At 45.6% G+C, this 27,010-nt stretch overlaps 1 protein-coding gene across 4 annotated transcripts in view; it reads right to left on the reverse strand.

Annotated features, from left to right (window-relative positions):
• The window catches only part of cyld (cylindromatosis (turban tumor syndrome)), a 61,682-nt gene that overhangs the window by 7,819 nt on the left and 26,853 nt on the right, over positions 1-27,010 (reverse strand). For 2 of the 4 annotated variants that reach the window (XM_085991447.1, XM_085991450.1), the window contains 11 exons: positions 23,275-23,370; positions 21,841-21,966; positions 20,465-20,838; positions 18,414-18,579; positions 13,754-13,895; positions 13,267-13,389; positions 12,712-12,803; positions 11,138-11,204; positions 9,575-9,707; positions 8,645-8,753; positions 4,601-4,719 (listed from right to left, as the gene is read on the reverse strand). In XM_085991447.1, coding sequence (XP_085847573.1) covers positions 4,601-4,719; positions 8,645-8,753; positions 9,575-9,707; positions 11,138-11,204; positions 12,712-12,803; positions 13,267-13,389; positions 13,754-13,895; positions 18,414-18,579; positions 20,465-20,838; positions 21,841-21,966; positions 23,275-23,370 — 1,547 coding nt within the window. The remainder of the gene's footprint in view (positions 1-4,600; positions 4,720-8,644; positions 8,754-9,574; positions 9,708-11,137; positions 11,205-12,711; positions 12,804-13,266; positions 13,390-13,753; positions 13,896-18,413; positions 18,580-20,464; positions 20,839-21,840; positions 21,967-23,274; positions 23,371-27,010) is intronic. The other 2 variants (XM_085991448.1, XM_085991449.1) reach the window with 2 other exon arrangements.

Consider the following 27,010-nt stretch of genomic DNA (forward strand, 5'->3'; position numbering starts at 1 on the left):
TACAATGCAATTCCCCATATAGTAAATGCCCAATCTTGTTCAGTCAGAACATATTTTGGGTTGGTAGTTTCAAGTATCTTCACGAAGAGAAGGAATTAAAAAATCTGATGGGATCACCATGGCCAATTCTTCCATGCCTGAGGGATGCTATCAGACCTGAGGGATACTATCAGAGGTCCAAGAGTAGAACATCTGCATGCCCCTTTCACCAAAGAATATACAGCATATAAAATGGTTTTCAGGTAAGGATTCATGCAATTTTTCTGTCATGCTTTTGTTGTAACTTTTAGCATCACAGTCAACAAGCAAGGTCACATGGCAAACCAAACAATACTGAGATATTTAACAATAAGAGATTAGATACAGTGTACATCAGGGCTAGCAAGGCTGATGTGCGGAGTTGAAGTCAGCCATATTATCCTGGCGGCATTAACTGAACGTTAATGGGGCCAATAGATTTGCCCAGCTAAATGCAATTACAGGAAACTTTGTGTTATCCGGAGGCTAACTGTCCGGAATGCTCAAGCCACCGGCAAAAATCAGGAGCCGTTTTAGTTAGGTTTTTTTTCTTCTCGTTGCTTTTTTTCTCAACAGTCAAGCTCTGCAAGGTCTGCTGAAGCTGTTGCTAAGCCACAGAGACGCTTGGACTGTTTAGAAGCTGTTGCTAAGGGTTTGTTGACAGATACGGAGCTCAAAAGCTTCCGTATCTTTCAACATTAGCGCTGGAGTGTCCGGCAGTTTTGAGGGAACGGCAACAGCTTGGTCCCGTCGGTGCCGGAGAGCACAAAGTTTCCTGTATTCTGGATTTGAAAACAAGTGGCCAGCAATGCTCCCTGTAATTTTTTTTGGCGCCATGCAGCCCCTTTAAAGGGGCTGTGCAGGCCATGCAAAGTACTGCACATGCGTGGTTTTTGCATTGAAAAGCCGGCAAGCCAGCGGCAGGGGATCCCTGGAGTGCTGTGTGGCCGTGCGGCTTACAGGGAACATTGGTGTCCAGTTATCTGCAATAAAATCTTATCCACCAGTCCAGATACTCCTTCAGACAGGTGAAATGTTCACGAATTAAAATTAATTTTGGTTTTTAAATAATTAATACATTTAAATAAAATAAATTCAAAATGTGTCCATGTTAGATCAGAGTAAAGGCGAGTATTGTGGCTCCATCTGCTACTTTTATAAACAATCTGCAGAAAATCAGTTAGAATCATAGAATCTTACAGCACAGGAGGCAGCAATTCGTGCCTGTGTCAGCTCTTTGAAAGGGCAGTCTAATTTAGTCCCACACCCCAGCTTTTTCCCCATAAGCCTGCAAATTAGTCCTCTTCAAGTACATGTCCAATTGCCTTGTGAAAGTTCCTATGGAATCTGATTCTACCACACTTTCAGTTAAGTGCGCTCCAGATCTTAACAACCCTCTGTCTGAAGACATTGTTCCTCATTTCCCCTGTTGCGAAAAATACTTAAATCTATGACCTCTGGTTACTGGCCCACTTGCCAGAGGAAACAGCTTCTCCCTACTTGCTCCATCAAAACCACAACATTTTAAATACCTCTATTAGGTCTCCCCATAATCTACTCTGCTCAGGAGAGCAATCCTAGCTTCTCCAATCGCACCACATAACTGAAGTCGCTCATTCCAGGTATCATCCTGGTAAACCTCCTCTGTATCCTCTCCAGGGCCTTGACATCCGTCCGAAAGTGTGGCGGCCAGAATTGTACACAATACTCCAGCTGAGGCTTAACCAGAGACTTGTAAAGGTTTAGCATGATTTCCTTGTTTTTGTATTGAATGTTCCCATTTACAAAGCCAAGTATCCCATATGCTTTCTTAACCACCTTATAAGAACATAAGAAATAGGAGCAGGAGTAGGCCAATCGGCCCCTCGAGCCTGCTCCGCCATTCAATAAGATCATGGCTGATCTGATCCTAACCATCTCCTGAATCTAACAGAATTAGACACACGAAATAGGAGCAGGATCAGGCTACATGGCCCCTGGGCCCGCTCCGCTACCCACAGGGCCATGACCGATCCGGACCTAGACTCATGTCCAAATTCCTGCCCGCTCCCCGTAACCCTTAATTCCCTTTACCTCTAGGAAACTGTCTATTTCTGTTTTAAATTTATGTAATGATGTAGCTTCTACAGCTTTTTGGGGCAGCATATTCCATGGACCTACCACCCTCTGAGTGAAGTAGTTCCTCCTCATCTCAGTTTTGAAAGAGCAGCCCCTTATTCTAAGATTATGCCCCCTAGTTCTAGTTTCACCCATCATCGGGAACATCCTCCCCGCATCCACCCGATCCAACCCCTTCACAATCTTATATGTTTCAATAAGATCGCCTCTCATTCTTCTGAACTCCAATGAGTAGAGTCCCAATCTACTCAACCTCTCCTCATATGTCCATCCCCTCATCCCCGGGATTAACCGAGTGAACCTTCTTTGTACTGACTCGAGAGCAAGTATGTCCTTTCTTAAGTATGGACACCAAAACTGTACGCAGTATTCCAGGTGTGGTCTCACCAATACCTTGTACAACTGAAGCAATACCTCCCTATTTTTATATTCTATCCCCCTAGCAATGAAAGCCAACATTCCATTGGCCTTCTTAATCACTTGCTGCACCTGCATACTAACCTTTTGAGTTTCGTGCACCAGGACCCCCAGATCCCTTTGTACTTCAGTACTTTCCAGTTTCTTGCCATTAAGATAATAACTTGCTCTACGATTTTTCCTGCCAAAGTGCATAACCTCACACTTTCCAGTATTGTATTCCATCCGCCAAATTTCTGCCCACTTACTTAGCCTGTCTATGTCCCCTTGCAGGTTTTTTTATGTCCTCCTCACTCACTACTTTCCCTCCCATCTTAGTATCATCTGCAAACTTTGATATGTTACACTCGGTCCCCTCCTCCAAATCGTTAATATAGATTGTAAAGAGTTGGGGACCCAGCACTGACCCCTGCGGAACACCAGTAGTTACTGATTGCCAGTCTGAGAATGAACCATTTATCCCAACTCTCTGCTCTGTTAGATAGCCAATCCTCTATCCATGCCAGAATATTACCCCCAATCCCGTGATTTTTTATCTTAAGCAATAAGATAAACTTGCCCAATTTGTAATAATTTACCCATTACCTACAAATAAAATATTCTAGCAGAATATACATTTTAATACATATGGGTGTATTTTTTTTAAACCACCATGACCATCAAAGATTTGTGAATTTCTTCCCCCCACCCCCCCAGTTCCTCTGTTCTTGCACCCCCCTCAAAATAGTACCATTTAGATTATACTGCCTCGGTTATTTCTCCCAAAGTTCATCACTTCACACTTATCTGCATTAAATTGCATCTGCCATGTGTCTGCCCATTTCACCAAACTATATGTCCTCCTGAAGTCTGCTGCTATTTTGCTCACTATTTACTACATTGCCAAGTTTTGCAACATCCGCAAACTTCAAAACTGTACTCCCTATATCCAAGTCCAGGCTATTTATATACAACAGGAAAGCAATGGTCCCAATAGCAACCCCTGGGGGACCCCACTGCATACTTCACTCCAGTCAAAAACAACACTTGTTCATCACTACTCTCTTGTCAAATGAAAGAAATTCAAAGGACATACATTTGTCCCAAATACAGCAAGAATTAAACAATAACATTACCATGTGTGGGTCCTCTTTTCTCTAAAGACCATAATAAAAATTAAAATTAAAAATGGAAAATTAGAGAGATCTGGGGGTCTGCATCGACAATAAATTGAACCGATCACAACAATACTCAGTGGCAGCGAGTAAAGCGAAGCAGATGTTGGGATCTATCAAGAGGTCAATCTTGAGCCAAAATAGTGAGGTAATTCTGCCACTTTATAAAATCATTAGTGCCACTGAACCAGTGTACAGTTCCGGATGCCATGTTGCAGTTATTGAAAGGATGCATGAAGAGAGCAACCAGAATGATTGAGGGGATAGAAAAATTGGATTATGAGGAGCGATGATATAATTTGAGCATTTCCTCATTGGAAAAGAGAAGGTTGAGGTGATATGATTGCTGTGTTTAGGATTGTAAAAGGACTACATAATGTAGACCATGACAAGCTATTTCACCTTGTCCAGAACAGTAGAACCAAAGGACACGGCCTGCGCTTGAAGGGGGATAAATTCAGAAATAATCTGCGGAAACAATATTTCAGAGTGGTCAATCTATGGAACAGGCTCCCTAGGGAGACGGCGGAAGCAGTTAGGATTGATTCATTCAAATGAAAATTAGATCGATTTCTTTCCAAAAATAACATTGAGATACCGTATATGGGTAATTTGAGAGGACGTGTAGTATGCTTGGGAGGAACAGGTGACGTTGGAACCATGGTTTCCAAAGCTCTCCATTATCACTGTATCATGGTGGGACGCGAACTAGATAGATCTTGGCCTTTTTTCATCTAGCAATTCCTATGAATTATATATATTTTATAAATATCTTCAAAGAGAAACTGAGGATGAGCTTCACCTTTAATTGATAATAGTTGTTATATTCTAGTTAGTATGGAGTCTCAAATCCTGTAACAGAATTTCTAAAATCCACTAAGAAAAATACCTACTTGGGTAGTGCAAGCTTTGCAGAACTGCTTGATTTTTCCAGCAGTTATATCGATGTCATCATAACATTCTTTGCATTCATAAAGTGCAAGGCCTCCACAGATACGACAGTCCCTGGGTGCTAAAATATAAAGATAAAATTATCAGTAAGTTGTACTATACTTTAAACTGTTTTGATATAAATTACATTTAATTATAAAATAGTTTTAATGTTTCAGAACTCTTCAAAATGATGCATACAAAATTTTATATCCACACATTCATTTCTAATAAGTAACGGAATTTGATTTGAGAAAAATCATGCCTGCAACAATGTCTTTCAAGTTTGAGTCTGTAACTGACTAGCCTGTCCTAAGATTCTGTACACTACACTAGCAAGTTAGGTAATTCAGGGGGGAAAAAAACCATAATAGCACCACCCTCTCCAATAGCTCAGTCAATAATATCCAAGATACTGAATGATACAGACCAGCTTTCAGGTTTCAGATTCGTGTTGTGTGCTGAGTGAACCAATTTCTGCTGGATTGATGGTGAAAGCATTATAACTTTCTTCAGTGCACCTGGGCTAGGGAGGGAGGAAAAAATACAAATGACCAAGGGACACGCGTGGACATTAGGCTTGACAGCAAATGTTGGGTGAGTCGCAATTTCTTACAGCTCAGCACAAAAGAAAAGCCATCCTCTGCCTTGTGTGAGTAACTACATGTCTCTGGATCCAACTCCATTAACCTCAGGCTAAAGCTGGTGGTAAGCAACCTTTGTATTCTATTTGAGTGATCTTCTCCAGCCTTATGTCCCCGCAAGTAGTTTCCATTCTTCTGACTCTAGACTACTTGCCCTGTGTCCTCTGCTCCACCACTGGAGACAGGTCTTCCAGCTACTTTGGTATTCTCTCCTGAAACTGCTTTATTTCACTGTCTTTTTCTTCTGCCTTCAAAAGTTTCCCAAAACCCTTTAATCGCAGCTTGGCAAGTGCTTTGAGACATTGTTACACGAGGAGTGCTCTAAAAGCGCTAGCTGTTGTTGTGGAATAGCCTGATCTTGTAGGCTTACAGATGAACTAGAGCCATTTAGGAGAAATACCAAGTGGCCGTCAGCACAGTCAGTCACCGTTTTCTGAAAAGGAAAATGTTAAGTAGGGTATTTCTGTTTCATTTAATTTGTTACAAATACCAGAAGGAAAGGGATATTGTGGTATTAGTTCATTAACAAAAACTACTGTTTCAGTAGAAGACCTCTGTCTCAACTACATACCATGGTTGTGGAAATGCCATTAGTTTTCTCAATAAACCAATGACAAACAAACATACCAAACATGGCTACCTACAGTAATGGTAGACTTACAGCTAATGCCACCACTTCGGAGAGGTCACTGCAATAATGGTGTCGGTTGAGGGATAAATGTTGACGAGGACACTGGGAGCAACATCTTAAAAAAAACTTAATGACTGTCAAAACAACATAAAATATGTACTATTGAAAGTACAGGATTCTAAAAAGAATAAATTCAAATTAATAGATTAGAATGATAGGATTGCTGTCTTAAGGGATCAACTTTGGAAGGCAGCAGAGCAAGATGCTCAAACCTGCAAGTAGAAATTGACCATCAGATCATTCCAATTGGAGGTGGGAAAATAGGGATTCCAAATTAGAAGAATTTGTAACCTACTGAGTAATCACCAGAAATTATTTTGAGCTTCAGGAATTTTCATCTGAAGAACATCCTGTTTTAAAGGAATCTGCACTGTATTATAATTGGGCTCCTTGCAAAGTTGTACTCCCTCAAGTGGTGGTTAGCTATATTACAGCTGAACCTTTGGTTATGAAGCTGTGAAAATTCTTATCCTTGTTTGCCTATAAAAATTAACAAGATCTCAAAACCTGTCAGACAACAAATATCAGGTACTAGAGCATCCACAGCCAGATCCAAGTGGAAAAAACCAACGACGAAATTCAGTAGGGCAGGTACGGTGGCATAGTGGTTAGCACTGTTGCCTCACAGCGCCAGGGACCCGGGTTTGAATCCGGCCTCGGGTGACTGTGTGGAGTTTGCACATTCTCCCCGTGTTTGCGTGGGTTTCCTCCGGGTGCTCCGGTTTCCTCCCACAGTCCAAAGATGTGCGGGTTAGGTTGATTGGCTATGATAAATTGACCCTTAGTGTTAGGGGGATTAAATACGTGGGGTTACGGGGATAGGGTGGGATATGTGTTGGTGTAGGGGTTATGGGGATCGGGTGGGATATGTGTTGGTGCAGGCTCGATGGACCGAAATGGCCTCTATCTGCACTGTGGGGTTTCTGTGATTCTGAGTAGCGGGCAACTGTCGTAGACCAGCAAGTCTGAGCGATAAAAATCAATTAAAAAATGTTTACGTATTTGTCGCTTAGGGAGGGAGTAACTTGTGTGAAATGGAAAGTTTGATAGTAGCTATGGAAAATTTTCATTACCCTGAATGAAAATGTAGGTGGCAGACACATAGGGGGCGTTTTTGCCAGCCCTGGGGAGGCAGGACTGCCAGGAAATGGCAGATTCTGGGGGCGGGTACCCATCCCGCCTCCGTGCCATCTTCCCAGGAGGCTGGTACCCGACCCACACTGGGAGCCGCCTCCTCGAGAAGGGAAGGGGATTAGTGCCAATTAACAGGCAGTTTTTTGGATAATCCCTATTTTGAGCCCTAAAGTGCAGGCTTCCAGACAGCTCCGATCCTCGCCAGGGTCAGCGAGGCGAGCCGTGGATCTGCGGGGGTCGGAGGGGCCGAGGTCTGGTGTGCAGGTGAGTGATGGGTGCATGTGTGCAGAGGTAAGTGTGTGAGGTGAGTCTTAAGTGTTTTAAAAGCTTTACTTACCTTTGCTTCTTCCTCCAGGCTTCAACCCTTCAGGTCTCAGGAGTCCCTCATCTCACCGGCAGAGAAAGCAGAATGGCAGCTGCATTCTCAAATGCATCAGCCTTCTGCTTTCTGCTCAGGACAGATCTCAATTTAGAAGAGAGATTGTCATTGTTTGACAGCTTCACAGAGCTGTCAAACAATGACAATTCATCTGTCAAAAGTTCTTGACAGATGAAACGTCACTCGCTGACGTCACCAGTAACTGGCTTTCCCTTAATTGGCCTGCTAAGCTCGCGGGCTTAACAAGGTCAATCAAGGGAAAATAGCGTGGGTTGGTCAGACGTCGATGGAGGCGGGACTAAAACCCAACAAGCAGCAGTCCTGCCTCCATCACGTCCCCATTGGTAAAAATCACCCCCATAGGATTGCTCAGGTCCCATTAATTTAGTGAGACAAGACGCCGAAACGGCACAAGAAATTGTACAATACTTACTATACTGCAGTGGTGCTGCTAAGTGGGAATTGTTCAAGATTGGAGCAATAACCCTGGATATCTATTTAAGAAACTGAATAAAAAGGACTGCAAACAGAATATCAAAGTCTGTTGAGGAGACTAAATTATGTGGGGACGGATATCATTCAAAGCGATTTACAGACTTGGCACCTGGGTACGGAAGTGACGAATATTACTCAATGCTGTTCAATTCAAGATAATGCATACAGGTGTGGTGCTAAAATAGTAAACATAAAGTAGTCAATGAGGATAAAACCATACAACCAAGATACAAAACTGCAAGAAACAAAGCTGTAGTCCCAAGGTCAAAAGTACAGCAGTTTTCTCTTCAGAATGGTGATTCCAAGCAGCCAAGCTATCATGTACTGGAAAATGCTACAGCTCAACATTCTAATGACTCCTTCAGTTCAAAATTCTTTAATGGTTATGCTTATTCATAGCTTACAACTCTTAAAAGGAGTTGTAAATTTGAGTAAATTACATTAAATGTGGCATATTCAGTAGCTAGAGAGACTTTTGAGAAGAAACTCCTGACAGAGGAACAGAAAGAGACTGGGGGCTAGAGCAGGGTAGACAGGCCCAGATTTTAAAAAACAGGAAAAGCTGAATGGGCCAAACAGACTTCTCTTCCTCAGCTCTTAATAGTAACACTGAAAGAAGCAAAGAATTCTCAAAGCATTTAGAAGTACACTAAATGTTACTTACTGTCTTCTAATAAATCTGTGATATCCAGTTCCAAAGATGGAAATATCTTATTGAACATCTTGAAGTCTTTTCCAAATCGAGGCATCTGAACTATGAGACATGAAGGCGCCTTAAAGAAAAATTGAACCACAGGATTTTGGTTATTCATATTTGTGTTAAATTTAAAATTTTGCAACAATGGTGTTTAAATGAGAGCTTATGTACTGTAGTTTAACAAGATCGATCATACATACAAAGCACCTATGTAGTCAGGTTCTCCCAACACTTTCTATTTCCTCAGTTCATTATCTACAAAGCTACATTATTTTGGATTTATTTTCAGTAAAATTTTATTTCACAATTTGCAAATGAAAAGTAAATTCAAACAGTGATACTGTGTCTGCTCTAAGTTAGAAGGACAAATGCCCAAATGCAGTTTTTCCCTGTTTAGTATTATATTTCTAACACAGAATGCTTGCTGATTATTTCCACAAGGAAGGCAACTCCTGTCCATTTACTTGATAAATTATGACCTCAATATAAATAAACACCGTCTTCTAAAATGATCCGCTCCTTATCTAAAACTGCCAGTCCCCATAGTCTTCCCGGCTACTGGCTTTGTTGAAACCCAATAGATTTAATTTCAGATTCCAGTTGCTTGCATGATACCCATGTTGCTGGCATGGGTTTTGCCTAGTTTAAACGCAGCTCAAGAGCCGTAGTGTATCAATGTAAAGTTAGGCTTTTCCATAAATGATAAGGCAGATGAGATAAATAGATCCAAAACTAAAGCATAATCTTATAAAAAATGAAATCCAATCATCATCAAAACTAAACAAACCTTTCCAGTTTACTCAGGGAATGAACATTTTATTAAGTTCCATACAACCAAATTACAAATGAAATGTTGTAATCATGCAGCTTTGAGATGTTCATTTAAATGTTCCGTACCTCAGCAAATTTAAGGTCGCTGGTAATAAAGGACCATTCAAGTAACTGCTGAATTGTTGGCACGCCAACATTTTCATTTTTATCCATGAATATTTGGTAAAAGAAACAGTCTTGTACTTTTTGTCCTGCTGACCTGTTATGAAATAAATTTTCAAAAGGAATGATTTCTACAAAAATGAATCACTTTTGCCCACCCAATAGTTTAGTCAATAAATATAGCTCAAGATGATTGCTGATCCAATCCCCAGTCCCTGCTGAGTTACCAAGTCTCAGTGCCACAGCAGCACACAGTATTACAGGTAGACTATCCTTTATCCGAAAACCTCGGGACCAGCCGAGTTTCGGATAAAGGGGAATTTCGGATTTCGGAAGGTGGGTCGGCGGGGGGGGGGGGGGGGGGGGGGTCGGCGGGGGGTCGTGCGCACGACTTACGCTGAGCGTCAGCGTAAGTCAGTCGGGGTCGGCGGGGCTGGCTAGGTCCGCGGAGGGGGGGGGGGGGGGGGGGTCGGCGGTTGTCGGGGCTGGCGGGGTTGGCGGTTGTCGGGGCCCGCGGGGTCGGCGGTTGTCGGGGCCGGCGGGGGGGGGGGGGGGGGGGTCGGCGGGGCTGGCGGGGTCGGCGGTTGTCGGGGCCGGCGGTGTGGTCGGCGGGGGGTCGTGCGCACGACTTACCCTTTATCCGAACTTCCGCAACCGGAACCCTCTAAAAACCGAAGGTTTTTTCGTTCAGCGTAAGTCGTACGCACGGCTTACGCTGAACGAAAAAACCTTCGGTTTTTAGAGGGTTTCGGTTTTTGGAAGTCCGGATAAAGGGTAGTCTACCTGTAGTATCCCTGTACTGCGTGGACAGCTGGAGATTCTGGATCCGGCTGGAAATACTCATATGGTCTTCAAGTGAAGACATAACCCAACTCTAATCTGTACAGTTGAACAGGCCAACATTTACTGTACAGGTTTTCCCCACTGCCTGTGGAATGAGTCACCACTACAGGACAAGACAAAAGGGGGTGGGGATATCTAAATATTTCCACAGGACTATTCATAATTTTAGATCCATTTTTTTTGGCAAGCTAATCAAAATGCAGTACAGGCAGGATCTCTATGGCTCGGGAAGCGAAAATATTAGCAAGGATTCATCTATTCCCGCATTAGCCATGTAATGCACAATAATCAGTGCCCAAATTATGGCCAAAGTTCATCTCTCAACAATATCACCAAAACAGATTAATTGGTTATTCAATTTATTTGCCATGCACAAATTGGCTGCCTACCTAACAGTCACACTGCTTCAGTAACCACATTTCAAAATGCAAGTTTTTTTTTCTTTTTATGACATCATCTGTATGACAGAACTGGACAGGAGGCTTTCAATCATAAAGCTACTGTCTTGACCACATGCAAATGATCAAATCTCTTACTGGGGTTTTCCACTTCTGTGCTCATCAGCCCAAGATTTTTAGCCCATACACTTTAAATGGTGGGCAAGTGAGTGCAGAAGCAGAAAACTCTGGCCTCTTAGTATTTACAATAAAAGTCTTCAGTTAGTGCCGATAAAGGTTTGCTTACCTGATTTTCAACAAAGGTTCTACCTTTAATATATGATAAAACAATATGTTGAGAAATTCTTCCGGATCTATAAAAGCACAAATTTTGAAAAACTGATTAGGTAGACAAAAATATAAAATGTCCAAAAACTAACGTTTTAATTGGTATTATAGAACATTTTCTACATTTATCAAATGTTTTGTAAATTTCATCAATTGTGAATAAAAGATGTCCTCTACTATCTACTTGAGATATAAACAAACAGAAATTCAGTAGCTACCCCAGAAATTCAGTAGCTACCCATCAGTGTTTACCCATTTCCATTTAAACCACAGGTTAAAATGATCACTGCTTGAAATGGCCTTGAAGACTCTTGAAACCACCATCTAAAAAGGTATAAATTAAAATAGATCCCTCATGGGCTAGGTAGGGCAGTCTGGATACTTCTAGGGCTTTTGTTTCAAATCTAATCTCGACTCAGATGGATTTAAACTTCAAATGTCTCAACCCAGCTCCTTGTGACTAAACCCACAGCACAAAAAACTGAAAAAACAATGGTGCAATAGGAAATACTCTGCAGATTGAGTTTAAGGCACAATGTTGAGGACAAATCATGGGAGTTTTACTGTATGTCAGGCCACATCGACTGGAACGTGCTAGTCGCCAAGACTGGTGCAAAAATGTTCTTGAAGCACTAATCTAATGACATCTTGGTTAAAAAATGAAAAAATAAAAGTCCCAAAATAGTTGTGAATATGGAACATACACAAGAAGTCTTTTCAAGGATATTGATACTAAATTGCAGAATCATGATCTGATCTGCATAATAGTTTCATAACGCTCTTTAACCAACTACTTAAGATATTCTGAGTGTGTGTCTGTGTGGAGCCTGGTGTCTACAGGAAACTTTGGTTTATCCGGAGGTTAACTGTCCGGAATGCTCGAGCCACCGGCAAAAATCAGGAGCAGTTTTGTTAGTTTTTTTTTCTTTCTTTCTTTTCGTTGCTTTTTTTTTCCCCCACCAGTCAGGCTCTGCAAGGTCTCGCTGAAGCTGTTGCTAAGCTACAGAGACGCTTGCAAGGTACGGCCGGCTGTTTAGAAGTTGTTGCTAAGCAACAGGGTTTGTTGCCAGATACGGAGCTCAAAATCTCCGTATGTTTCAACATTAGCACTGGTTTGTCCGGCAGTTTTGATGGGACAGCAACAGTTCAGTCCAGTCGGTGCCGGATAGCACAAAGTTTCCTGTAATAGGAAGATATTTATAGAATCTAAGAATGCTATAGCACAGAAACAGTCCACTTGGCCCATCAAATCTATGGCATTTATATAAAAAATATTATGGCCTTTAAGGCATGGAATACTATTATATGAATGCTTACTGCATTTGGCTGAAATCCCTCTTTCCACAATTTAAACCGAGTGCTAATTCATTTGAAAAGGGTTAACACCTCCACCAAAATAGTAGAAAAAGGAATTTCAGAAAAATATGTTAAGCATTGTGCAATAGCAAGCATTTTTGTGCAATATATGTTGGTGGCAAGTGAATATTTATGGAGACACATATGCACAACACTAAGATGCAAAAGCTGACACACCTTTCTCTTCTGAAGTAAATCCTGAAGCTGCCTCGACCTTTTCAAGAATTCTTCGAAGTTTCATTATTTTAGTTGCACATACATACCCGTGACTAGAAGGGTGGTGGGCGGGGGGGAAACATTTCGGTAGCGATTAAAGAAAGCAGCACATGTCACAACAAATAAGTCACAGCCTTAAAAGAAACAACAAATCATTTTGTTCAATTAATCTAAACATACACATCACCTAGATAATTTTCAGCAATGGAGTAACAGTTTACAATTTAAAAAAAAAATCAAACTTAAAATAGTCACATTCCTTGTCAGAAACTAACACTCCAATACCTAGATAAGTACACTTGGCCATATAAAACATTTCCAAGTTAACAAGCTCTAGAAATTTGCATTTGCTTTTGACTCCATATCAATTCAGGATTTTGGTTTTGCCAAGCATCCAATTCTGTTTTAACCCTCAATTATTTCTGAAATGTAAAATAGCTTAGTTAGGTTGCTATAAATATTTAATTTGTAAAATGGGTTTAAATCATGAATTACATGAAAATACACTATACTTACTTTCTCAAAGGATTGACTATTTCTGTCCTTAACAAATCTTGGGTCTCAGTATAAAATTCAACATCATCCCTTTCTTTAGGCCTAAGCAATACAGTGTCCAACACAGAGCTAAAAGCAAACATGCTGTGGAGAAAATGTTAAACTATTATGAAAATATACAATCTTTAGCATTATTAAATATATAAAACAGGTCTATTGTTTCAGCTCTGGAAGTGAAAATATCAGCAAGGATTCATCTATTCCCACATAAGCCATATAATGCACAATAATCAGTGCCCCTGCCGCCACCCCACCTGCACGATCTTCACGAGTTAACATTATCCTTCCAGTACTGGGATTGGGGCAGGAGGATTGGAAGTAAAGTGCTAAAACCTCATGTTTGACCATACAGCCTCACAATCAGAAACTAAGGAAGGGAGGAAGCTAACATATAGATCAAGTTCCCAACCAGCAGACAGCAATAAAATTGCTATACACACACACTTACCAGAACAAAGTGGAGTCTAAATAACAGGAATTGTAATGCCCTTGAATACCCTTTTTCTTCCCAACCATTATAGCTAGGCCTTCTTTCTCCATCTTGGGAGGTGTGTTTTCTTTAACCACTTCACTTCGATATCCTCCAAACGCTAGAACAAAAACAAACAAACAGTCAGCAATTTCTCCCTGGTCTATTGATTAACAAAGAAATACAAAGCATGGACCTGGTGGTTTTGAAAAACACATCTCAGTACACGTTTACTCACAATAAATTATGGCAATTATACCATAAAGTGTATGTTACCATCACAAATAATAAGAAATATCCATTCAAAAATTAAAATGTGAGTACAATATGATCTTCTATATCTGTAAAAAGAAAAGGTATTTGTTATTAGAAAAAAATCACGTTAACTGGTTAGAGATCGATTTTTAAATTTTTTTTGGTGTAATGTTAAATATTAAAACGAACAGGCTTTTATTGGTGCATCAAGACCAAACCTTAGATACAAGAGGGCCCTTTTCTTTTAAATTGAAATATCTGGTAACAAGGTCACAGTGTGGCATATCAAGATTACAAATCGTAGGAGAGAAGGTAAATCATGAATAGGTGAAACCAAGTTTACACTTTAAAGGCCTGCAGATTAGAAAGAAGGGAAGGCTGAAGGACACATGATTTTTCACCATTTTGTGGTCCTGGCAATGAGGAGTTGGAATCGGAAACAGGACAGTGATTTTGTTTCTGTAGTCAGCTGGGTTGTGACACATACAGAAACACATCACCAGATTCAAGAGTTTCCAAACCAAGCTATTGAAAAATCCACACAGGTGGAGTTTCTATTTGCCAATACAGGATGCACACCCTCCTCCTCAGGGCATACCTACTTACCCAAGTTCAGACAGCTTTGGTGCAGGTCAGCAAAAACAAGGATTATGGACCACAATGTGTTCAGGTGTACTGCTGGAGTTTAATCTGACTAAACTGCACAGTTTGCCAGCATAGAGCCCAAGTAAGCTTCCTACTTGTCTAGCCAGGACTACCTCACGCTTTGCAAGGTTATCTGAACTCTTGAGTGGTAAGAATGCCAACCTCCAGTAACATGTCTATCCCTCAGAGTTTCATTAGTCAGCCAGGTTGGCTGAACAATCATCAATAGTGTTCTGGAATTCTGCAGTCTTTCCTGGCTTAAGTATTAGAATACCAAGAGGGTTGACTTGGTTCTAAATTTCCATCGGTGGAGAAGTCATCTCAAAGCCACCTCAACCTGAAAAAGAGATGCCCCACTCCAGAGAGGATACTTATTAGTTGGCAATCAGACAGCTGACAAACACTGGTTTGAGCCCTCCCTAAGTGTATCAGCTCTCACAAGTGGCACAGGGACAATCCGCAGCTCACCATAAAACTTGAACCATCCTCCTGACTGCAACATAGGGACGTACCCTATCCTATTGAACAGTGGTTTCATGAGCTGGAAATGTGAAGTTTCCAAAGCAGCCAATTGCCTTTCTGCAGCCCAATTGTGGTAGGCACCAAGCATGGATACATGAGCACATGTTCTCACACCTGACCTCCAGGCACTGCTTTTCAGCAGCTGTATTTTCAAGTCTCAAAAGTTTCCATATCTGCTATATAATGAATATATCTGCCTTCAACATGGTGGAACGACAAACAGGGTAGCTTGCAAGTGTGCCTACTGAACTCAACGTTCTAGATATCCAAGTCTAATGACACACAGCAGGCTTACTGGTCACCTCACCAACAGTTTAATCCAAGTCTTCACGTGAGGGGGTTTGGTAGAATAGCATGCCTGCCACAAGGCAGCTTCCCCTTGCAGCAAATCAGTGACAGGTCAATTAGAGCCCGCCCTCCCTGCAATGGTTTCACATTTTTACCAAACATCCACAGAGTTAATTCCTGAATTATACACATGGACCAAAGGAGATCCCTTTTGTTGCTCGAGAGTTCTGAATAATGAAGCACAATTGTCTGAACAACTGTTATACACCACAAGTTTAACCTTTATTGGTACTTTTTCTTCATTGAACTTCCTTATGAAAAGCCAAATTTTCTTTCAACCCCTCATTCCAGTCACAAAACTGTACTCCGGCACCGGCCGACATCTACCAAGACCCTCAGGTACTGATATGAATCAACAATTGGAATCTGAATCTTCCAAGCAATACATTTGAGATCCCCACTTGAGCTGTGCAATGCCATGGTATTGCTGTTGGGGACATCCATCACCATATCCTTAATGTCCAAGGTGGCGAGTACGGCATACTAGATCCCCAAGAATCCACCAACATCAATTGCAAAAAGGAGCACCATAATTCTTTCAGAACAAACAAACAATCAGAGGATATCCCTTCCGATGCCACCAACTGGAAGAGGAGACATGGCAGTCAGTAGGTTAATTAATAAGTTGTACAAAAGGTGAAAAGGCACCAGTCTAAGGGTTAACCTGTAATTTCCAGGAGACATTATGAAATACATATTTACCTATCTTGTCTCTAGTACCATCATTACTTTGGATAGAAATATGCATGCAAGTAGATTTCAATGTGCTCCAGGAGGTTTTGAAATCAGTGCTAAAATGAAACCCATTTCAAATCACTACCACACATGATGACAAAAAAAATAAACCAAACCGATAAATGAAACACCAACAGTCTGGAGAGAACAGCCAAGAAACAACACTTTTACCTTAAAACAAATGTTTTTCTGTTAAAATGGAGAAATGTCATTATTATTCTTTTAAAAATTCAGTGTTCCCATGTAAAACTATGCTTGAACATTTGCCTAGAAGGTGCTATATGCACATCTGTTAACAGTTCATATGATCGGTTCATTTGTCTGTAAGCAGAAGATTATGTGGACCTAAAACTTAAAGGTTACATACACATCACTCAAATATCATTCCGGAGATGTACAAGATTTATATATGGAAGATGTTCACTGCTTTCATGAATAATGAATTTATCAAAAATGCTGCAGAAATGAAACTGTTCCTCCATCATTTATCATTCGTGTGCTGTCAATAATCGACTCCTGTGGTGTGGGCATACAATTAACTCAGTTTTCTACATTAAAACCAAGATACACACAAGCCAAACAGTACTAGATACGAGTAAATCTTCAGCTCAATGGTGTACTGTCCAACCATCAGGAAACAACACTCCTGTCCTGAAGGCGCCAACTCATGCTGGGATAGGATTCCAAACGAATAGCAGCCCTCAGGAAGACATTGAGGGAATCATTAGGGATGCAATATATGAATGCTTGGATAGAGAGAGACATATTAGGGACAACATGGCTTCATTAAAAAGGTCATGTCTTCAAAAAATATTAGATTTGTAAGAAGTTACAAAGTTTGTGGATGAGGGAAATCCAGTAGACATTATCTACTTAGACTTCCAAATAGCTTTTGATAAGGTACCATACAAGAGGCTTCTCTATAAGATCGAAGCCTCTGGTATTAATGGTAATGTATTGAGCTGGATTGAGAACTGGCTGGCAGGATGTAGGCAAAAAGTAGTTATAGATGGATTTGGATCCGTTTGGAGACCGGTTACCAGTGGTGTCCCGCAGGGATCAGCGTTGGGACCATTGTTCTTTACTATTTTTATTAATGATCTGAATGTAGGTGTAGGGGGCACGATCTGCAAATTTGTAGATGATACCAAGATCTGTGCGAGTATTAGGACTGTTTCAGGCAGATGTGTGTGTAAAATTCTGCCAATGGCTGATAATGATTTGTCTTTAACTCTGCAGAGGAAGATATTCCTAATTCTTCAAGTTTCTTCATAACACGAGTTACTGACCTCCACGTAAATTATAGATTCCTGGTCCAGTTTAACTTGATCGGTAATTTTTCCATACTTTTCATATGCAAAAAACTGATTTGAAAAATTTATTTAAACATATGTCGTTTCCAGATTCACTGCAATATTCCTACCTAGCTCTTGCCTTAAACGATATACATGTTCTTTATCATTCTCCTAACTCTTAACACCTATTTTTTTCCCCACAATTAACAGTCATTACTTTCAATTCCTTGTATCTTTTCAATTTTGCTCAACCATTTGATAATTTCTGACTTCTATTCAATGAGGTAACAGAATTATTCCCAGATATTTAAACCCACTTCAATCTGTGGCGAGTGACGTAAGAAAACTACTAGGCACTTGGTCCGAGTATTAAACAAGGCTTTAATCAACTGTTTTTCAACTTGGAGATCTAGTTGTGTCCTTCACTAGTTCCTGTTAAAGAATGTCCTGAGCAAGCTGGGCCCATGCCCGAGTATTTATACTCTCCCTGGACAGCGCCACCAGCAGTCATTTCCACATGAATGACAAGATTCATGTCAGCAAGTTTCATCAATTTCCCACTAAACAGGGGAGGAGGAAAAGTAAGAAAACATTTATTTTCTACATATCTTAGTTAAAAAGTTAATTTATAAACCAACTGATCCGCACGGCAAGCAGCTGCATCAAAAGTAATAGAGTAATTCAGAAGATTGACATGATGCAGCAACTACAAGAGAGGGAAGGGTTAGACAGCATTATAGAAAGCACATTTAAAAGAAACCTCTAGATGTGTCATAAACTACTCATCGGCAGCAAACCAGCACAACGGAAAGGCAGAATTATATATATGAAACAATTACCAATTGAATTGCATCTTTCAATTTGATTGGAGTGATGAGGCAACGATACAAATCTTGAATCGGGCCTGCAGCTTTTAAGCTTTACAAATAAAGCCTTCTTCGATGCACATATGAAGTAACGCACTCCCTTGAAAGTACCATCTGTACAGCCTGCACTTTCTTCTTCCTGAATAAAGTCAAAAATCTGGAACGGTCATTCTGAAACTAACAAAAAACGCAACACCTCTACATTCTTACAACCATATGAGAGACCGTACTTTATAACTGATGAAAATAATCTAATTTTTGCAATGTCCAACTGATCTCTCATTAATTAAGTTTATAAAGTTAGGGAACTGTCAGCCGTGGCTCAGTGGTAATACTCTCCCCTCTTAGTCAGAAGGTTGTGGGTTGGAGTCCCACTCCAGGGTCTTCAGCACAAAATCTCAGCTGACACTCCAGTGCAGTACTGAGGGAGTACTCCACTGTCGGAGGTGCTGTCTTTCAGAGGTGACGTTACACCAAGACGCCGTCAGCAACTCCCAGGTGGACACAAAAGATCCCATGGCAGTAAGAGCTGGGGAGTTCTCCCCGGTGTCTTGGCCAATATTTATCCCTCAACCAACACCGAAAAACAAATTGTCTAGTCATTATCACAATGCTGTTTGTGGGAGCTTGCAGCATGCAAATTGGCTGCCACATTACCCCACATGTGACTACACTTCAAAATAGTATTTAATTGGTTGTAAAGCGCTTTGGGACGTCCTGAAGTCATGAAAGGCACTATATAAAATGCAATTCTGTGTTTAACTGGGTGATAGCGAGTTAAACATTGGCTCTTCACCTCAGCGACCTGCACGCCAAATCCAGCAAAGACTGATTAGATGAAAATCCCCTCTGTCTACAATGGTTGCATGTGAAGTGACTTTGGAGTCAATCCAGTTCCTGATTAAGAGGCCTACTGCATAGAACCACCACTAATTTGGTACGAATTGGTAATGTCACTGCCAGATCTCAGGACAATTGATGGATGTTTAAAAAAAAAACTCTGTCTGGCACAATAGGAGCTACTCAGAGGCTGAGGCACATTGTTGAGGCATAATCCACAGAGATTTACTTTGCAACTAGCTTTGCTATACGGTATAGAACAGGATCATATTAGAAACAACTCTCAAGTTTGGCACAGAACCTAAACATGTATCTGTTTCATACCTGGACTCTGATAAAATAATAAAGCACACCAATTCCAATTCAACCATACTGGCTATAGGACTCAAATGTTGTAGCCTTGCGAGCCTGTTGCACATTAATGTAGAACCATCGGAAGGCAACTTCCTCATCATGCTCTCATAATTGCACTGAATCCTTTCAATCCCCAGTGTGAAACACTGGATAGTGTGTTGCAATCCTTAAGTAGCAACTTAGCAGCTTGTTCTACTGAAACTGGATTTTGAGAACACTTTCAATGTAGCACTGGGCAATGTCTGGTGAGGAACCAATGTGTCAAACTAATTTGTTTAATGGGACTTCTTTATCTGGATGTTTATCTTATTTACCAGGATGATAATAATAGGCACTGTGCTCCTCTATGTTTCACTATCAAAAGTCTACAGACTTCACAAATGGTGGGCTTGCAATTAAGATACCCGAGACAGTATATGTGGCCCATAATAGGGCACTCAATACAGAAATGGAAACCGGTGCACAAATGTTTATTTTGTAAAACCATTAACATTCCCCCGCCCCCACCCCACGAAAGCAAAAATAATAAATCTTGTCTGTCAAAGTGAAATATGCAGACTTCTCACATCAGAGATGAAATGAGACGAGAACCAATAAACATATGAAAACGAACTGAAGGTGACATTTCTGGGCAGTCTTAGGAAATGCAGAAAGGGGAAAGAAAAAACAAACGATTCTAGAAAAAGTCTTAAAGGAAACAAAACACCAGGTTTTTCCTGGTTAAATGTCACTTTTCTATTGTAAGGCAAGCAATTGAGTTTTTTTTTTTTAAAAAGTGCTTAAGAAAAAAAATGAAATTTTGCATTTAGTTTTGTATCCATTGTACTTACAAGTTCAAGTCCAGCTATTTGGTCATTAACCCCAAGAGGTTGACCAATCCACCGAATTACTCCATAGAGAGGAGGATTTTCCTTCACTTGTACCAATGATCCCACTTCCAAACTGGGTTGTTCTTTTGCCAGCACTCCAACTACTTCAGTATCCTGATTTGCACTAGTATTCACGTCCATCATTACTGATTGGACAGATAAGGAAAGGGTATGGCCAATGCTTCCATTAACGCTGGGCTTTTTGGTGAGGCTGAAGGGCAATGAATGGAATTTGTTTTCATTTGAAAGGGAGGCTTGAAGTGATGACGTTGTGGGTGGTGACTGACTCAACTTAGAGTGTGTATCGACTAGTGATTTTGCTGAATCTTCACTTCCTGCAAATATATTTAAAAAAAAGTAGATGACGACATACATCCAATCTAATATTTTCAATAAAAAAATACCAATGCAAGTAGTGACAGCAATATTGTGTAATCATGATCAGGTTTTCAATGAGAATTAATACAAAAGGCATCAGTTATAGTGGAAAATGTGTGAATAATTGAATTATATTCCTTTACAACTTAAATATAACACCTCCAATTGCCTGAGCAAATTTCCTTTCATTCACTAAGAATGAAAGTGTCCCAAGATGGTCTGGATTTATGTGCAACATGTTGAATTTAATAATTTTCTTCACTCTCTTCAGACCAATAGCAAGAGAAGCAAGCACAAAAATCACAAACCATTGGTAGGAGTACAAGGGGCAACCTCCCCATTGTTGATCAAAAGCCCTAAAAGAATAGAACAGTTCCATCAACAGGAGTGAGAAACTCTAAACGCACAGTGCCACTTTCTAACACAGCTCTGTAGGGCAAGTGTAAGACCCAGCTTAATATACTAAAATTGGCATAATCCATGCCAATTTTAGTCAATCCAACATTATTCTGGAACATATAAATTAAGGAAATATATTGCCCAGAGTTAGCAGAGACCCACTTAACAGTCTGAAACATGAACCTACTCTGGATACTACATGCTAACCGATCATTCAACAGGTGAGAGCTTCATCTGGTGCACTTAAAAACATGGTCACCAACTCCTCCTCCCACATACAAACTGCATCAAGTACAATCTTTTCCCCTCCACCCCTTCCAGGACCTGTATCGCCGTTCCTTCACTGTCGCTGGGCCAAAATCCTAGAACTCCCTTCCTAACAGCATTGCGGGTGTACCTACACCATATGGACTGCAGCGGTTCAAGGCGGCGGCTCACCACCATCTTCTCAAGGGCAATTAGGGATGGGCACTAAATGCAGGCCTAGCCAGAGACGCCCGCATCCCATCAATGAATTTTAAAAAAATGTAGATGATATCTGCTGATTCTATGATGATTACCTTCATCAATGTACCATGTACTTTTTGATTTTGTTTGTGGATCAATAGATGTGCCATTTAACGTACAGCGTAATTCAGATCGGCTCCTATTATGACCTGGAGATTTTCCAGATTGTGAAACCAGCCCTGTTGATGACAAAGTCCAACACTGTATTAAAGATCAAAGGACTTCTTATTCCGAATACCACGTGGATGATAATTAAAACAGATTTATTAGTTAAGCCACCTGATTTTGGAAAGAATCAGGTAGTATAACTGGTAAAAGCAAAATGAAGAGAGCTAAATATTAAACATATTGAAACAAATCACTGTAATAAAACAGAAGCAGGATACTTTGATATTTTTAGATTTAGAAAAGGTGCCACTGGTTATGTCAGACATCAAGAAAACACATTACACAATTTTAATCAGGTACGGATGTCAGATGATTATATCAAGAAACAAATATTACCATTTTTTGATATATCAATTCAATATGGTTTCTGAAGTACAAAAATTGATTTTTTTTAAAAACCCAAGCACAAACTCTATTCAACTACTATAAACACAAAATACTTCTGTATACAACTATGTTATTACATGAAATCTAACAGCAGGTTTTTTGGAACTATTTAGGTACCTTGTTAGCAATATACAAAACCTACACAGGATCACAAGGTAATTACAACAAGGCTTAATTCATCTACCCAGAAAGACCCTAAAGTTACCCATTGCAGCATCTAATTGTTTCTTGTACCAAACTCCGAAGATTTATCCAAATAGTGATTTTAAAATAAATTCTAATGATTTGATTTCAATTCAGTTCAAGTTAGACGGTCAAGACTGCACAGACCAAAAAAGGTCCCAAGTTTGATCCACGGTCTGTGCTAAGTTAGTGGATCACAACTGGGACAGTGCAATTGGTCTCAATGCCAGTGGATTAAAGAGGGGGGAGAGGAAAAAAAGCTAGATTTCCTACTCCCGAGTACTACCCAGCAACTCTATTGGAACTGCATGTGTGCATCTCAGACAGATCAGGTTCGGGCTTACTTGTGATTCCTGGAGAACAGATCGTCAGTAACTGGCCGCCACGGCTCATACCCAAAGCATGGTCACCCGTGGACTGTACCCTAGCAAGGGACCAATGACTGTATTTGGGGTGTGAAATTGACACAGCAAAGAAAAATGTAATTTAAGTCACCACTCATCGATAAGCTAGATTGCTGTACTTTGAGAAGTTTCTTTTACATTCCCCATTCGACTGAACTTCAATTCTAGAATATGGTCATACTGTATCAACAGCAGCTTCCAGAAACCAGAGGTAGTGCTCTAAATAGACTACAGCAATCAATTTAGAATAAATATCTTTGCTTCAGTGGCCAATGTACCACTGAACCCAAGCCTAAGTATCGAAGTATCCTTCATGATGTGGAATAGAACAGAACACTGCCCTACCTTTACTCTTTGATCTGTTGTTCACATTTGAGGAGACTTTTTCATTAATACCTCTTGATCCAAAGCTTTGTTTCAATGGTCTTGATTCTGGGGTGTCTGCAATATTTGCACAGTACCTAATTAGCACAATAAGTATCTTCAACACAGGCTCTCATTTTTCATTTGAAAGTATTCTCTCTCAGACCTGCAGCTACACTTCTGTTTGCCCCTCCCAGCATATGACCTTGTGTCAGCAGGGTGCCCAGGCCATGACACAAAACTCGGAGCTCGCTCCCCCAACAGGCACAGCATGATCAGGTACACTGCTCCTGTTGCATCGCAAAAAAACTAATCCCAAACAATCCCAATAGTTCCACATTTTTATTCAACGTTTGAAATTGTATCAATCGCTGGGGGAAAAACTTATATCTGATGTTTCTTTCTACTGTTTGCACCCCAGTTATTTTCTGGCTGGCTGTCATATGAAATGTGATGTCAGTGCATTCTGAACATTGTTCTATAGGATCTGGGGAAACTGCAACTTCCATGATTCATCTCTAATATAAACAGATTTTGTCCACAGCACCCGGGAGGGGGGAGGGAAAGGAGGCGCGGGGGGGGGGGGGGGGGGGGGGGGAAGGAGGCGCGGGGGGGGAAGGAGGCGCGGGGGGGGAAGGAGGCGCGGGGGGGGAAGGAGGCGCGGGGGGGGAAGGAGGCGCGGGGGGGGGAAGGAGGCGCGGGGGGGGAAGGAGGCGCGGGGGGGGGAAGGAGGCGCGGGGGGGGAAGGAGGCGCGGGGGGGGAAGGAGGCGCGGGGGGGGAAGGAGGCGCGGGGGGGGAAGGAGGCGCGGGGGGGGAAGGAGGCGCGGGGGGGGAAGGAGGCGCGGGGGGGGGAAGGAGGCGCGGGGGGGGGAAGGAGGCGCGGGGGGGGAAGGAGGCGCGGGGGGGGGAAGGAGGCGCGGGGGGGGGAAGGAGGCGCGGGGGGGGAAGGAGGCGCGGGGGGGGAAGGAGGCGCGGGGGGGGAAGGAGGCGCGGGGGGGGAAGGAGGCGCGGGGGGGGAAGGAGGCGCGGGGGGGGAAGGAGGCGCGGGGGGGAAGGAGGCGCGGGGGGGGAAGGAGGCGCGGGGGGGGAAGGAGGCGCGGGGGGGGAAGGAGGCGCGGGGGGGGAAGGAGGCGCGGGGGGGGAAGGAGGCGCGGGGGGGGAAGGAGGCGCGGGGGGGGAAGGAGGCGCGGGGGGGGAAGGAGGCGCGGGGGGGGAAGGAGGCGCGGGGGGGGAAGGAGGCGCGGGGGGGGAAGGAGGCGCGGGGGGGGAAGGAGGCGCGGGGGGGGAAGGAGGCGCGGGGGGGGAAGGAGGCGCGGGGGGGGAAGGAGGCGCGGGGGGGGAAGGAGGCGCGGGGGGGGAAGGAGGCGCGGGGGGGGAAGGAGGCGCGGGGGGGGAAGGAGGCGCGGGGGGGGAAGGAGGCGCGGGGGGGGAAGGAGGCGCGGGGGGGGAAGGAGGCGCGGGGGGGGAAGGAGGCGCGGGGGGGGAAGGAGGCGCGGGGGGGGAAGGAGGCGCGGGGGGGGAAGGAGGCGCGGGGGGGGAAGGAGGCGCGGGGGGGGAAGGAGGCGCGGGGGGGGAAGGAGGCGCGGGGGGGGAAGGAGGCGCGGGGGGGGAAGGAGGCGCGGGGGGGGAAGGAGGCGCGGGGGGGGAAGGAGGCGCGGGGGGGGAAGGAGGCGCGGGGGGGGAAGGAGGCGCGGGGGGGAAGGAGGCGCGGGGGGGGAAGGAGGCGCGGGGGGGGAAGGAGGCGCGGGGGGGGAAGGAGGCGCGGGGGGGGAAGGAGGCGCGGGGGGGGAAGGAGGCGCGGGGGGGGAAGGAGGCGCGGGGGGGAAGGAGGCGCGGGGGGGGAAGGAGGCGCGGGGGGGGAAGGAGGCGCGGGGGGGGAAGGAGGCGCGGGGGGGGAAGGAGGCGCGGGGGGGGAAGGAGGCGCGGGGGGGGAAGGAGGCGCGGGGGGGGAAGGAGGCGCGGGGGGGGAAGGAGGCGCGGGGGGGGGAAGGAGGCGCGGGGGGGAAGGAGGCGCGGGGGGAAGGAGGCGCGGGGGGGAAGGAGGCGCGGGGGGGGAAGGAGGCGCGGGGGGGGAAGGAGGCGCGGGGGGGGAAGGAGGCGCGGGGGGGGAAGGAGGCGCGGGGGGGAAGGAGGCGCGGGGGGGGAAGGAGGCGCGGGGGGGAAGGAGGCGCGGGGGGGGGAAGGAGGCGCGGGGGGGGAAGGAGGCGCGGGGGGGGAAGGAGGCGCGGGGGGGAAGGAGGCGCGGGGGGGGAAGGAGGCGCGGGGGGGGGAAGGAGGCGCGGGGGGGGAAGGAGGCGCGGGGGGGAAGGAGGCGCGGGGGGGGAAGGAGGCGCGGGGGGGGAAGGAGGCGCGGGGGGGGAAGGAGGCGCGGGGGGGAAGGAGGCGCGGGGGGGGAAGGAGGCGCGGGGGGAAGGAGGCGCGGGGGGGAAGGAGGCGCGGGGGGGAAGGAGGCGCGGGGGGGAAGGAGGCGCGGGGGGGAAGGAGGCGCGGGGGGGAAGGAGGCGCGGGGGGGAAGGAGGCGCGGGGGGGAAGGAGGCGCGGGGGGGAAGGAGGCGCGGGGGGGAAGGAGGCGCGGGGGGGAAGGAGGCGCGGGGGGGAAGGAGGCGCGGGGGGGAAGGAGGCGCGGGGGGGAAGGAGGCGCGGGGGGGGAAGGAGGCGCGGGGGGGGAAGGAGGCGCGGGGGGGAAGGAGGCGCGGGGGGGAAGGAGGCGCGGGGGGGGAAGGAGGCGCGGGGGGGGAAGGAGGCGCGGGGGGGGAAGGAGGCGCGGGGGGGGAAGGAGGCGCGGGGGGGGAAGGAGGCGCGGGGGGGGAAGGAGGCGCGGGGGGGGGAAGGAGGCGCGGGGGGGGGAAGGAGGCGCGGGGGGGGGAAGGAGGCGCGGGGGGGGGAAGGAGGCGCGGGGGGGGGGGGGGGAAGGAGGCGCGGGGGAGGAGGCGGGGGGGAAGGAGGCGCGGGGGGGGGGGAAGGAGGCGCGGGGGGGGGAAGGAGGCGCGGGGGGGGGAAGGAGGCGCGGGGGGGGGGAAGGAGGCGCGGGGGGGGGAAGGAGGCGCGGGGGGGGGGAAGGAGGCGCGGGGGGGGGGAAGGAGGCGCGGGGGGGGGGAAGGAGGCGCGGGGGGGGGGAAGGAGGCGCGGGGGGGGGAAGGAGGCGCGGGGGGGGGAAGGAGGCGCGGGGGGGGGAAGGAGGCGCGGGGGGGGGGAAGGAGGCGCGGGGGGGGGGAAGGAGGCGCGGGGGGGGGGAAGGAGGCGCGGGGGGGGGGGGAAGGAGGCGCGGGGGGGGGAAGGAGGCGCGGGGGGGGGGAAGGAGGCGCGGGGGGGGGGAAGGAGGCGCGGGGGGGGGGAAGGAGGCGCGGGGGGGGGGAAGGAGGCGCGGGGGGGGGGGAAGGAGGCGCGGGGGGGGGGGAAGGAGGCGCGGGGGGGGGGAAGGAGGCGCGGGGGGGGGAAGGAGGCGCGGGGGGGGGGAAGGAGGCGCGGGGGGGGGGGAAGGAGGCGCGGGGGGGGGGAAGGAGGCGCGGGGGGGCGGGGGGGAAGGAGGCGCGGGGGGGGGGAAGGAGGCGCGGGGGGGGGAGGCGGGGGGGGAAGGAGGCGCGGGGGGGGGGAAGGAGGCGCGGGGGGGGGGAAGGAGGCGCGGGGGGGGGGAAGGAGGCGCGGGGGGGGGAAGGAGGCGCGGGGGGGGGGAAGGAGGCGCGGGGGGGGGGAAGGAGGCGCGGGGGGGGGAAGGAG

Source organism: Somniosus microcephalus, chromosome 6, assembly GCF_052327205.1.
Source record: "Somniosus microcephalus isolate GS21.2 chromosome 6, FLI_Smic_1.0, whole genome shotgun sequence".
NCBI lineage: Eukaryota > Metazoa > Chordata > Chondrichthyes > Squaliformes > Somniosidae > Somniosus > Somniosus microcephalus.